The following is a 14,149-nucleotide window of genomic DNA, read 5'->3' on the forward strand; positions in this document are numbered from 1 at the left end:
TCAACATTTATGTTTAAGTCCAGTTTACGTTCTGTTTGAATATCCTGTTTGAATATCCTTTGCAATTTATTCCGATGCTTCGAAATTGTAATATATCGGTTTCCTCCTAGGGTACCTCCCTCATAGAAGTTCAACATTTATGTTTAAGTCCAGTTTACGGTCTGTTTGAATATCCTTTGCAATTTATTCCGATGCTACTCCTTGTGGTCCTGTTTACAGCGATATTATGATTTTCATGCTTCCTGACGTAGTGGTTCCAAACCTTTAAGTTATACGGTAACCAACTGAAATAACTGGACTGCGCACTATTTATCGAAAAAAATAACTCCCAAAAATCCACTTCCAAAGTGGACCAATATGATGCATTCCTTCCGGTACCTGCTTCGCAACACTTTTGAGCTTTAATCCAACATATACCACGGTGTGCCTTAACCAAATTAAACGAAAGGTGCTTACACCTGGGAAGTTTATGCAGATTCTGAAACTACTATAGATGAGAAATATCAAGAAACAAAAAAATCGCCGGAGGGATTTTCAAATAAATCGCGATTTAAGTTCACATTTTTTAGGGGTTCTTTAGGTTTTCACGATTTTGCTTGGAAACCGCGAGTCCTATGTAAATGAGTCTAAAAAAATGTTGTAGCTGTGAAAATTTTCCATAAGATTGACCTCCCTGATATTTTCGTAGGTTTTACCGTTTTTGAGATATAGAAGTTCAAATTGAGACAATGCACTGACTATATCGCCCCTTTATAAAACATATCACGAAGGGTGCACCTTAACTAACTTTTAATGAAAAACGCTTACACAGGGGACGTTTTTGTGAATTCTGAAACAGCAATGTTCATAGATGAGAAAAATCCCAAAACTAGAAAAAATTGGAGTAGAGATTTTTAAAAACCTAAAGAATTTCCAAAAATGTTAACTTAAATCGCGATTTATTCGAAAAACCCTCCGGCGATTTTTTTGATTCTTGATATTTCTCATCTATGAGCATTGTAGTTTCAGAATCTGCAAAAACTTCCCAGGTGTAAGCACCTTCCATTTAAAATTAGTTAAGGCGCATCGTGATACTTTTGTCGGCAAGTTCCTACGTTTAAAGCGGACCACAAAATCTGAAAACCTCCTAAATAAATCATTATTGGGGAAAATGATTTTGATTGTGCAAACGGTATTTGTTCTGCCCATAGATGTAAGTTACAATTCGCACAGGTTGAGGGCATATCTATGTCGGCAAAGCCGATAGATACTTTTTTACTTGTTCCCTAAAATACTAGCGTCCAATTCGAAAGTTGTCGTTTGCACCAGCCACTACATATGATGGTTGTAGAGATTTTTTAAAACTTTTTTAAAACTTGTTTGAGAGAAAATTTCTTCAAAAGATCTACGGGCCAATCTGCGTTGACGGTGAATATCGACGTCGTATGAGCCACGAGCTGTATCTGTTATACAACGATAATATGAATGAGCGATGATGAACCCGCTAAAAAGGCGAATAAGTTCGAGCCACATGGCGGTACAGAATTGGCAGGCCAAAGAATAGATGGCGCAAACAAGTGGATGAAGAGATGACAAGGGGCGGTATTCCAGAAAGCGAAGCACTAAACAGAGAAAATTGGAGATCTTTCCTTAGTTCGGTCTATGGAACAAATGTTATGTAATGGGCCAGCTAAGTAAGTAAGTAATAAGGGCAGCGAATACAAGTTGTTGCAAAGAAATCCAAGCGATTCTAGAGCAGGTCAAATCGGTTATTGTTTACAAAAGTTATCGTGCGCCTAATTTTACCGAAAAATAAACATACCGATATGGTCCAACTTCGAACTTAAACTAAGTTTCTACAAAATATTACGAAAGCCAATTTTTAGACCGAATCGGTTGATCGGCTAAACAGACAGACGGACATGGCTAATTCGACTCCAAATTGTCTGAAACGGTAAAACTTACTTGGGATCGAAATCCATTTTGTCCATGAGACACATTTTCGTAGTGGGACAATGCGAATTTTTTCGGCGGAAGTCCTCAACATAATTACGTACATTCTGCCAATAAATATGTATATTAAAGCCAGTGCGGCTTGTAGTGCTTCAAGGCTATGTGCTCTAGGAATGTGAAGAGATAGAGTATACAGACATGCCTGTATTCTTCACAAACTGCCTCTTCCAATGACCTTTCTTTAGCCTTTTAAAGTCAAATTTCCAAGCAAAAAAGAATGGAATAATAGTTCAGAACTGCACAGGGGTTCTGGTCATTGGCCAAAAATAAAAAAAAACTGAATTTTAAATGTTTGGTACAACATCAGGCGACCCTGATAGCCGTGACATGGACCTTTTTCAAAATACATTAGTTTTTGTTTTATTCGAACGCGTTCTTCTTAAGAATTGCTTCAAAATCGGAACATTAAATTACTTACAATTTGGGTAATAAAAAAGTAAATATATTCAAAATATCGCGAAATTAATACCTATTGCAAAATATTATATTGGATTTTGAAGGACGAGGTAATATGATTGCTTAAGTCTTGAGTATTCCCCCATTGGCTTAATTTCATCATTACTTTCTTTACCGAGAGTAATATTTACAAAACGCACTGACAGCTTACAAAATTTACTGATCGCTTCCAATACTCGTATCATGATTTCACCCCGGCGAAGGGAATTATCAATTGGCTTTTCAGTTTTTGAAATGATAATTTTTCTAGTGAACCCCTGAACTCCTTAAGCATTGAGTATTCTCATGTTAATGAAAATCGTGCCCACTTTTCGGCTTTGCCAAAAAAACAACACCAGAACAAAATATTTGCAAGCTGACAGCACAATTCAACTAAGAAATCATCGATTTCTGTAAGTTGAAAATAACATCAACACAGTTACCTGTGAGTATGTTGTTGGAATTTATTTAAAAAGTCCCTTTTGCGCGTGCCTTCGCTGTTTTCTGTTTATTTTGTTATTGTTGAAGATTCAATGATATGATTGCTTAAGTGTGGGAATACTGCAGACTTAAAACACCGAAGAATATGGTTTCTACGGATATATTACGGTATAACTCTGTTATCTAACAACGCACATTAACATAATTGACATCAATGGAAAGGTCAAGAAGTTTTTTCCAAATAAGTTTTACGTGGGCTGTACTTGTCTTCCGGGAAGAACGCTAAAAGAACTATATTTATAATGTATACCAATTTTCTGACAAGAATGTTGGCATATTTAACACGCGTAATTCTTTTTTATGTTGTTTTAGGGATTGTTTTGTTTCCACAAGCCTATTTTTGCATCATAAGATAATCGGTACTTTTAGTATTAACAGCATAAAACAATTCATACCGTATACCCCCACCAGAGGGGAAAGAGGGGAGAATGCTACGCTCATGGTTTCTTAAAACAATCTGTGCAGCACCACAAAACTGTAACCAGAGTATTAACATGATATTTGAACTTGAAATATTTTTGTCGACTTTCTTCATACAAGTGGATCCACTGTGCACTGACGGGATACCACATCAATGTATACATCGGCTGCCTTAAGCTGGGTACACATTGTCAGTTTTGAATGACAGCTTTGTTGTTGCCTGCTAGTGTGGCCGTTCATTTTTGTCATTCATCATGCAACCACAAAATATTTTGTGGTTGCTGGAAGGTTGGACAGTTATCGATAATTGCAAAAAATCGTCATTCAAAACTGACAATGTGTACCGTACTTTAAGACGAATTGTGAAACAAGAGCGAAAATATTACAAAACAAATAACAGATTTGTACAAAAATTAACTTTTGAATATTTTTGAATATTTTCTTTGAAATTGTTAAACAAACCACTGTGCTTTAATCTATATACAAATTTTATAATGTTATAATAATAGACAGATCATTTAAGTATAATTAATATAAAAATTGATTGATTATTATTCATTAAAAATATTCTCTCTTAAATCGATAGAAATACAACCTGATTTAAAACCATACTTAATATTTCAATATGTATAAAACACTCTTAAAAAGTATATTAACAACAATGGTCGATAGAGTGAAATTGGGAATGTGGTTGCGGGGGTTTGGTTATGGGGGATAGATAATTCATTCAGGAATTGCATGCAATGCTTTTATTTGTATGTATTTGTTTTTGGGGTAAATGTATATATGAATTATTTATTATTTTGTTTGTTGTATAAAAAAGGAATGTTCTTATGTAGTTGTTTGTGAATGTGTTGGTGTAGTTCAATAAGAATTTTGATTGATTGTCCGAAAGTTTATTTTTTTATTAATGTTGTTATTGTTCATCCACATATTTGTAAAGAGAGAAAGGGGGCGGGGTGTGTGGTGTTAAAAGTGATGGATTATGTGGGGGGAATCATAACCATACAACGGGAGTACAGGGAGTACATTTACGAATATATAAGGAGGTAATTTTAAAATATTTAAAATAACGAAAATACAACAAACTGCTGAAGTAGTACAAGTATGTTTCCACTGATATAGAGAACATTAGACGATGACTTTTAATTTCAAAACTAATCCAATTCAAATTGTACACAACAAATGCAAATTATTTCAAGAAAAGTCCACACAGTGATTTATACCCCATCTAACCAACAATTTGTTAGATTTTGGCCACAGGGTGTAACATACAGTGCTGCTCAAAATATTTACAACTGGAATGACTAGTTCATATTTTATATAGTTCTTTGGAATTTTTGGATTTGAAATGTAAATATTTTTGTAGATTGATGGTTTATTAGGTCCCTTTTTAAGATTTAAAAATAAATTTGCAAAAAGTGCACTTATTTTACAAAAATATACAAAACAAAAATCGAACTCACTTTTGGTTCTGCTCAAAACATTTGCAACTGAGAGAATTTGTTTCAAAATCTGAAGAAATTATTTTTGTTTTGGAAATATATTGTAAGTTAAACATATTATTTATTGTCTGGAGACATCGCAAATGAAACCAGTTAACTAAATAAATTAATATATTCTGTGCTCTAAGGATAATTGTTAAATACCAAGGTTTTATTCGATGTTTAATAGTCTAGATTCCAGATTAGATATAGATATGAATTTAAATCAATCTAAAAAAATAAAAATAATCAAAAATAAGTAAGAAAGTATCAGTCGGCTTTGCCAGTGATTTACCCTCAGCATATGCGAACTGAAACTTTTATCTACGGATAGTTCAAAGTTCAAAAGTGTTGCGGAGGAGGTATTTGCCGACAAAAATCTGGATTAGGGTTAAAGTTAAAAAGTGTTGCGGAGGAGGTACTAAAAGGAATGGACCGACATTATGGATGTGGATCCTGTTTTAGAGTCATATTTTTTTAATAGACACCGCGACCACTAGTCATTTCAGTGGGCCAACGTATAACTTTTAAACCAGTATGCCAGGAAGTATGGAGTTGTCCTCGGAAAACATAATATGGTTGTAAACAGGACCCAAACGAACAGTATCGGCACACATTTTCAAACGATCTTCGACCAGACGCTCAACTGCACTAAGACACAAATATTGAACTTTTGAGGGGGAGGTACCCTAAGGAGAAGATCGATATCGGCCATTTTAAAGGCAAAACTAAATTTGGACAAAATATTAGGAGATCCAAAGTTTGGAACAATTTCAGTGAACTGTAACTAAGTTTCAACAAAATATGACGAAGGCCAAATTTTGGATCAAGTCGGTTGATCAGTTTGATAGTTATAATGCTCTTCCGCGACTGCATATGGTACAACAGCGGGTTTTGCTCTCAAGAAGAATGGACATGCCACCGAAAAAAACTTGTACCATCGTAATTAAGGCAGCGAATGCAAGTTTCTTCAACAGATATTAAAGTGATTCGAGAGCAGGTCCTATAGTGAACTTATCCTAAATTTTGTGTGGGAGGTATCCAATGAGTGGACAAATATAGTCCATATTCAAACCTGATCTATATCTGGTAAATGTATTAGGATGTAAAAAAGCGCATTTGACTTCCTTTCGTGGGATGGCGTGCTCGCTAAGCTGTCTGAGATCAGGTGTCGGGAGTTTGTCCTCTGGTCGAGTTATTTCAGTTGACGAAGGGCTTGTGGAGCGAGGCTGCCCTCAGCGGTCTATCTGTGGTCTATTTATTTGGAACCTCATAATGGATTCTCTGCTGCGGGAGTTAGCATCCACTTTCAAGATCTGTGCGTATGCTGATGATCTCCTCATCATGATCGAAGGTGAGACTCGTGTCGAACTCTAACGTAGTGCTGAGGAGGCCATGTGCATAGTGGGGGTCTGGAGTGACCGAGTGGGTGTTGAGGTGTCCAAGAAGAAGACTGAGCTAATGCTGTTGAAATGCATATTAGCGCCCAGTCGACCTCCCCACGTTCGATTTGGTGACCACGGCATATGATATGTCAAGCAGGTCAAGTACCTTTGGATAACGATGGCCGAAAGAATGAACTTCCTGCGGCACTTTGATCGTTTGAAGGACAAGTTAACTGCTGTAGCTGGTATGGTTAGAAGGGTCTTGCGTACCGACTGGGGTTTGAGCCGGCGTTCCGTGCGCACCATATATGATGGACTTTTTGTTGCCTGTGCTCCTGTATGGTGTGCAACAGCAGAATCTTTGTTGGGCGTAGGAAGCTCTTGTCGTGTGAGTTGTCATGTTAGCATGTCTGCCAGTGTGTCGCACTGTGTCTACGGACGCAATGCAGATGCTACTTGGCGCCCTGCCCTTTGACCTGGAAGCGAGATGTAAGACTGTTCTGTACAAGCTGAAGCGTGGCTTGCAACTGTCTGTGGATGATTGGCTCGGGCCTTCTGATCTGGTGGATGGGGATGTTAGGCGGTGCAGTGCAATCCTTCGGGAGTGTGCTGCTGTTAGATGGCGGACTAGGTGGACGGACAGTGACAAAGGGAGGGTTACGTACGAATTTATTCGTGACGCTACGTTCGTACTGACCGCCCAGACTTCGGTTTTAGCATGAGTCTGGGTATCTTACTGACGGGGCATGACTCTCTAAATGCATTTCTATATGCAAGAGGCCTGTCCGGGACTGATTTATGTGGGCGTGGGATGACCGAAGACAGGCGGTATATACTGACGGAATGCCGGTACTATGATGACATTAGAGATTTAGTCAATACGGGTATCACGTATAGAGGGGCGGGATGGGATTTCAGTAGGGCACTTGAAGACAGGCGGACTTTTAGTTGTTTAAGTAGGTTTGCACGTGAAGTGTTTGTTAGGAAAAGGACTAGACTTAGTGGAGGTAATTCCTCCACATAGTCATTTCTACAGTTGGGCGTGTTGGTGGTGGAGGAGGAGGAGAGTTGGTGGAGTTTGGAGTGGTGCGGCGTCGTGTCCTGGTGTGGATGTCGTGCCGGTCATCCGTGAGGGTGGCTTTGTCCATTGTTTTGTGTTGTGTTGTCCGTTGCCGCGGTCCCTGTGGGCCCATTGTGCAGTCCGTGAGGACTGCATGTTAATTGTTTGTGGTCCTGTCCTGTATGTTTCTTACGCTGGCTTGTTTGGAGGAGGTCACCAGTCCGGGACTGTTTGGAGTCCAACTGGTAGTGGTCATTGACCACGAAGCCTGACCGGAGGCTATATTCTGGTACCGCGGGTGCCAGGTGCCCCCAAATCCTCGGATCTGGGCTGGCAGTTGCTGTTGGCCCCCTTGTGGGAGCATCGCGGTGGCTGTGGTTTAGACCCAAATCGCGGGTAGAGTTTCGGCTCTATTGTTGAGTTGCATATCAACCAGGTTCCTGACCCAAAGAAAGGCAGGAGTTTAGATAGGCCTCGCTCCTAACCGAGGAAGCGACCACGTCCAAATACGTGTTAGCGAATTGGTACTCGTACTTCTGTGCGGGGGCGTTAGTAGACGCATTGTATTCACCCGGTGTTAAGAGCACTGTGAGGTAGACCGCAAGGTAGGTACTCACATAAAACGCCACGATGTATGACCAATAAACTTCTCCACTAGAAATTATGGACATAGGTACACGTTTTCTTATAGCATCCATATAGCGATACCGCCAGATTTCCGGTATTTTGAAGTTTTTAGCTACATATTCTGGCCGAATTAGCTATAATTTGCAATTTAGTGTTCTCAGTGATCAAGGAACTTCTCCACTAAAAATTATGGTCATAGGTCTACGTTTTGTTATGGCCCCCGATTTCCGGTATTTTGACGGTTTTAGCTACATTTTCAGGCCGAGTTAGTTATAATTAGGTTTTTAGGGTTTCTAGTGGTCAAGTAACTTGTAACAGAATGAAAACTAATAATTACATATTAGCTCAGAGTATTTCATGGTGGAGGGTATAAAAAGTTCGGCCTGGCCGAATTTAACGCTTTTTAAGTTGTTTCTTAAAAAATTAGACATGACTTGTTTCGGCATACTTGTCTGTCAAAAGTAAACATAGGTGGGATAAAATGTGCTCCTCATGAAAGTATTTTGTCCTCTCCTTCTGATAAAAAAACAACAATCTGATGCCAATCATTACAAAAAAACTTGTCAAAAATGAACTAGTAGATATTCGTACCACAGAGTTGTATATGTTTTAAGCTGGCTAAGACATGTGTGCATCCTTCACACATTTTTGCAACATAATTGTTCATAACTAAATAATCATTTTTAAGTCTTTAAAATTGGGTTAATAAAGAATCAAATAACAAAAACAAATATATTTCCAAACTCAAAATGTCCCTAAAAATAAATGGAAAGTGATATAAGCATATGAGTTGCAAATGTTTTGAGCATCACTGTATGCGGGCGATGTCTTTAAAAAAGCTTGGAATGTTATTGTGGAGTCTTTAAAAAGTATATGGAGAATATAGTAGTAGCTGATGGTCAATTATTTTATATTATACAGACGTCGGGAATAAAAACATTGTTTAGAAAAAAAGCAGCCAATTTTAGATTTGCTTATTTTCATTATGCCTAGGCTGAGGATGTACATATATCTGCCGGCTAAAACCGACTCATACTTATCTTTTTTTAGTCTCTATAGGTGGGAACATACTCTCATACTTCAGGTGTAAAATAATGAATTTCATTAACACAAATTTACAACAAATATAATTGGAATTAAATTCTGATCTCAGATTAGGCCCTAATAATCGCTTTCAAACTGTTATTAAACTAATCACAAAAGTACACATTGACCGCCATAGAACAAAACTTTCATACCAAATTAAATACGCACACGCACACAAAGGTTTAGCACTTAACTGTAATGCCCAAACAGCGAACACTCTTCTCACTTCTCATTATCCTAGTTAACAATTAAGAGCACACTACATGGCGCACTCACACACATACGTCAATCTACATACATACGATTTGTACATACAATTTTGATTTCCTTCGTCTTCTTCATTTTCTCTGTGTATTTTTTATTGTTTTCTTTAGTAACATTCATTGCTGCTGCCGCTGCTGCAATGTATAGTAGAAATGAATAATGGAATGATGAATAATTAACATTGTAGTTGTATTTAAACCTAATTGGAGCACAACACAACAGTATACTCAATTGCGAGTTATTGCCGACTGACGACTATGTACGATGGTCAGCATCCGTTTGAGTTAGTTTTGTTTGTTTCGCATGCATACGAGTTGAAAGGAAACGGAAACGGCTAGCAAAATCCGCTCAACTCTTGTATGGCGTATAAATATTTCACACAGATATCGAATAATCCGACTTCTCCTTGAGAAGTTTCTGTGTGGGTGCTGGTGAATTTTGGCGTGGTTGTAGTTGTTGTTTTTGTGAAGTGGATGGTGATGGCTGAGCTTTGATTGCAGCAGCATGAGCTGGTAGCTGTTGTTGTGGTTGGGCTTGTGAAAGCTGTTGCTGCTGCTGTTGTTGCTGCTGGTGTAACTGTTGCAATTGGGGCTGTGATATGGGACGATTCTCCTGGGCCCTTTGTTGCTGTTGCTGCTGCTGTTGTTGCTGTAGCAAATGTGATGTGGTCGAAGCTGGCCGCGACCACAACGTTGACCTTAGGCCTAATTTTAATTTCTTCAATGTTTCCACATCACATTCAACCTGTGCCACTTCAGTGCGATCTGTTGATGGCAGGGCCACTTCGACGGGTATCTGATGAAAACCACCGCTAGGAATTACATTGCATTCAGCTTGTAACTGCAATGGATGCAGGGTGCGTATAACACCTCCGGGCCTACATTTTGATGTGCGTACATACACGCACACATAGACATAAACACACATAACATTGACAAAAGAAGGGAATACCAGAAGAGAGAGGAATAATTGAAAGAAACCATTCCATTAAAAAGTTTGCAATTTTTGTTCTTGTATTTTGTCTGACAATGAAGGTAGTTTTGTTGTGTTTTGTTGTTGGTCGAATGTTTGTGAAAGCCACAGCACAGAGACGAAGATAGAAAGCATTTGATGATATGACGCTGATGAAAATTACGGAAACCAATTTGAATGTCAATCACAATTCTTGAAGAAGAAACTACAGATGTTGTGGGATTAGGAAAACAAATGAGTAGATAAGAAACGATGAAGAAAGCAAATATTAATGAAGAAATACAAATTGTCAACCAAATTTTTGCAAACAATGAAACGTCCAAAATTTTGATTTGAAATTTTTATGTGATATGTCAAAATATTAAACAAAAATATGGCATCGATATATACAAAGATTATCTAAAATTTAAAACTCCTATAGCTGAAATTATAGCAATATTTTACCATGAGACGAATATATAAATAGGTAGATGTAGGACAAAAACATATGCAATATATCTAACAGAACACACGAGACACTTTACAGATATATCGGTATTAAGAAAGTTACAAAAAATATCAGGATTATATAATTCCAGATACTTTTTTCAAACTATCCCATTCATACTATGTGACGATATGGTAATATCAGGGTATATATATATATCTGGTCAGCTCTAACGGATATTTAGCACGGTGCGCCTGAACCAACTTTAAATAAAAAGTGCTTACACCTGGGAAGTTTTTGCGGATTCTGTTCATACATGAGAAAAATCAAAAAAACGCCAGAGATCTTTTTAAATAAATCACGATTTAAGTTCAGATATTTAGGGGTTTTCAAGTTTTTATAATTTTGCTTGGAAACCGCAAGTTGTTGCTGTGAAAATTTTCTACAAGATTGACCTTTATGAATTTTTCTTAGGCTTTACCATTTTTGAGATATAGAAGCTAATTGAGACGGTATGGTTTGGTCGAACAAAATTTCTTAAGCTACTGAAACAGATTACTACGTTTTTCTTTCTTATAAAAATGTTTAACGTTTGGATATTTTAAATGAACGCTTATATTTTTCTGAAGTTTCTAAACAGAAAATGCACATCATTAACAAGTTTTGTAAGAAATGTTTTAAAATTTTTCTGAAAGTCTGTCATGTCATTCCACTGTCATATACGAATTTCGTATTGAATAAACTCGATGTTTCTTATGTCATATTCGAGGTCACGAGGTTTTACGCATTACCAGTAGGAAGGATTCTTTCTGGTTAATATCTTGAAAGCCAATTAGAGATTTGTTCAACTGCCTTATATGTAGAATACCCACTTAAATTTTGTCCTTGTCTTCAACGAAGTATAATTATAAGACTTCTTTTGTAACATTATATCAAAAGTAGAGAATACAGCCGAAACAAAAATTTTTCCTACTTCCAATCTATCAAATTTCCGAACTGCTGTAGAATTCTGTAACTCATTTATTGAGTTACCGACAAAAATCGGTAAAATTAAAATTAAATTAATTTCGGTAACTAACGATGTTTGTCGGTAAGTTAGCGACGAATAAAAAGTAGTCGTAAAGTTCTACCGATGGGTAACAAGGGTAAATACCAAGTAAATGACAGGCGACTGCAGTAAATGTTTCATTTCTTATCGCGTTTTTCGCGTTGTCGTGCGAGATGAGTTCCATGGGTCGACACATCCTCAAACATCGTGTTCTTCATTATTCAGTATTTCATGAGCACATATGATAAATTTAAAGCATCCTTCGCCAATGGTACTCTAAGAATAAGGAAACAGGCGGCTGAAGCAGATCACAAACATTTGCAATCCTAGCTCTTGTTACGTTAATCTGATGCATGAAACCCGAAACCTTATATGTAATATTTTATATAATCTTAAATACAAACTCATCAAAATATGATACTGTGATATGAGGTTGTAAAACGTCATCACCCTAATCAGCTGTATACAGCTGATCATGTTTATCATATTTCAGAAGTTAAATAGCAGCTCCAAAAGGAGTCTTTTTCTGTTAGAACCACCTAATACTTTATAGGGATAGGGAGAGTATCGTAGACATTCCTGCATGCCACTGATTTCTAGATCGATGCGATTTCTTGACGTTCCTTCATTAAAAAACCTTAGTTAAAGCGTCTTGAAATAAACGTAGGAGCAGACATAAGGTAGGCTGATGTTGACGACACGTAAACGTCCGGGTTGTTTATAGAGTACAGTGGTTTTAAAAAATCGATGTAGGATTTTTTTATGCGGCACCGTCCTAAATTATGCACTTTTGTTAAAAATTAAGATTGCTAAAGTTTGAGCTCAATCGGAATATGTTAACACGTGCCACTGGGGCCTCAAAGTTTCCATGGGCCCTTTATATAGCTAATATTAACCCTTTCGGTGCTTCTTTTTTGTTTTTGATCTGGAAAATATATTTTTCCAATTTTATATATACTTAAGCCCACTATATGAATAATCAAAACTTTTTTTTTACATTTTATTTGGAAAAGTGGTTTTTGGACACTATGAATGTATTAAAAAAAGCTAATATATTCATGTTTTAAATTCAAATTCATCTTATAGAAAACCAGGAGTCCTTATAGATGAGGAAGAGGTCTTCTTATAGAAATGCAGGACGTCTTCTCATCGAAGAGCAGAAGGTCCTGTCATAGAAGAGCAGCACGTTGCGTATAAAAGGCCAGGAGGTTTTGTTATAGAAGAGAAGGAGGTCTTATTATAAAAGAGCAGGATGTCTTCTCATAGAAGAACAGAAGGTTCTCTCATAGCACAGCAGGATGTCTTCTCCTTGAAGAGCAAAACGACCTCTCATAGAAGGGCAGGAGGTCTTCATATAGAAGAGCAGGATGTCTTCTCATAGAAGAGCAGGACGTTTGCATATAGAAGGGCAGGTGATCTTCTTATAGAAGAGTAGGAGGTCTTCTTATACAAGAGCAGGAGATCTTCTCATAGAAGAACACAACGTCTTCTCATAGAAGAGCAGCACGTTTGCATATAAAAGGCCAGGAGGTTTTCTTATAGAAGAGAAGTAGGCCTTCTTATAAAAGAGCAGGACGTCTTCTCATAGATGAGCAGAAGGTTATCTCATAGCACATCAGGATGTCTTCTCCTTGAAGAGCAAAAGGACCTCTCATAGAAGGGGAGGAGGTCTTCTTATAGAAGAGCAGGGTGTCTTCTCATAAAATAGCAGGAGATCGTCTCGTAGAAGAGCAGGACGTCTTCTCATAGAAGAGCAGGACGTTTGCATATAAAAGGGCAGGAGATCTTCTCATAGAAAAGCATAAGGTCTTCTCATTGAAGACCAGGAGGTTTACTTATAGAAGACATGAAGGTTTTTTTTATAGAAGATCTGGAGGTCTACATTTAGAAGATTTGGGAGTCTTCACATAGAAGGTCCTGTTGTAGAATATCTAGAGGTCTTCTTTTAGAACATTGAAAGCTTCTTATAGAAGACTTTATGGAAGATCTGAGGTCTTCTTATATAAAAACTGGAGGACTTCTTATAGAAGACCTGAATAAGACATTCAGCAGATCTGAAGGACTTCTTATAGAACACCTGAATGTCTTCCTATAGAAGGGCTGGAGGTCATCTTGTAGAAGACATGGGGGCCATCTTATAGACGATCTGGAGGACTTATTTTAGAAAATCTGTAGAAATTGTTATACATGATCTGGAGGGTTTCTTTTGGCAGATCTAGAGGTCTTCTTATGGTAGACCTGGAGGTCTTTTTATAGAAGACCCGGAGGTCTCCTTATACAAGATCTGGAGGTCTTCTTATAGAAGATCTAAGGGATTTACTATAGAAGATCTGGGAGTCAAACAAAGTGAAACATTTCCGTTGGGCAAAATCTATGCCACATGCCATAGTATGAAATATACGATAAGCGCTCGCTCTTTGAGACATAACAATGTATAGGGTCCACCAA

The 14,149-nt window shown here is 37.5% G+C and overlaps 1 protein-coding gene across 1 annotated transcript in view; it reads right to left on the reverse strand.

Moving 5' to 3' along the window:
* Positions 1-9,534: 9,534 nt before the first annotated feature.
* LOC141388198 (cell adhesion molecule Dscam2-like) overlaps positions 9,535-14,149 on the reverse strand; it is a 145,230-nt gene continuing 140,615 nt past the window's right edge. The window contains exon 17 of the mRNA XM_073958222.1: positions 9,535-10,131. Coding sequence (XP_073814323.1) covers positions 9,630-10,131 — 502 coding nt within the window. The 3' untranslated portion in view covers positions 9,535-9,629. The remainder of the gene's footprint in view (positions 10,132-14,149) is intronic.

Source organism: Musca autumnalis, unplaced genomic scaffold, assembly GCF_047663935.1.
Source record: "Musca autumnalis isolate F117 unplaced genomic scaffold, ASM4766393v1 scaffold_71, whole genome shotgun sequence".
NCBI classification, from domain to species: Eukaryota; Metazoa; Arthropoda; class Insecta; order Diptera; family Muscidae; genus Musca; species Musca autumnalis.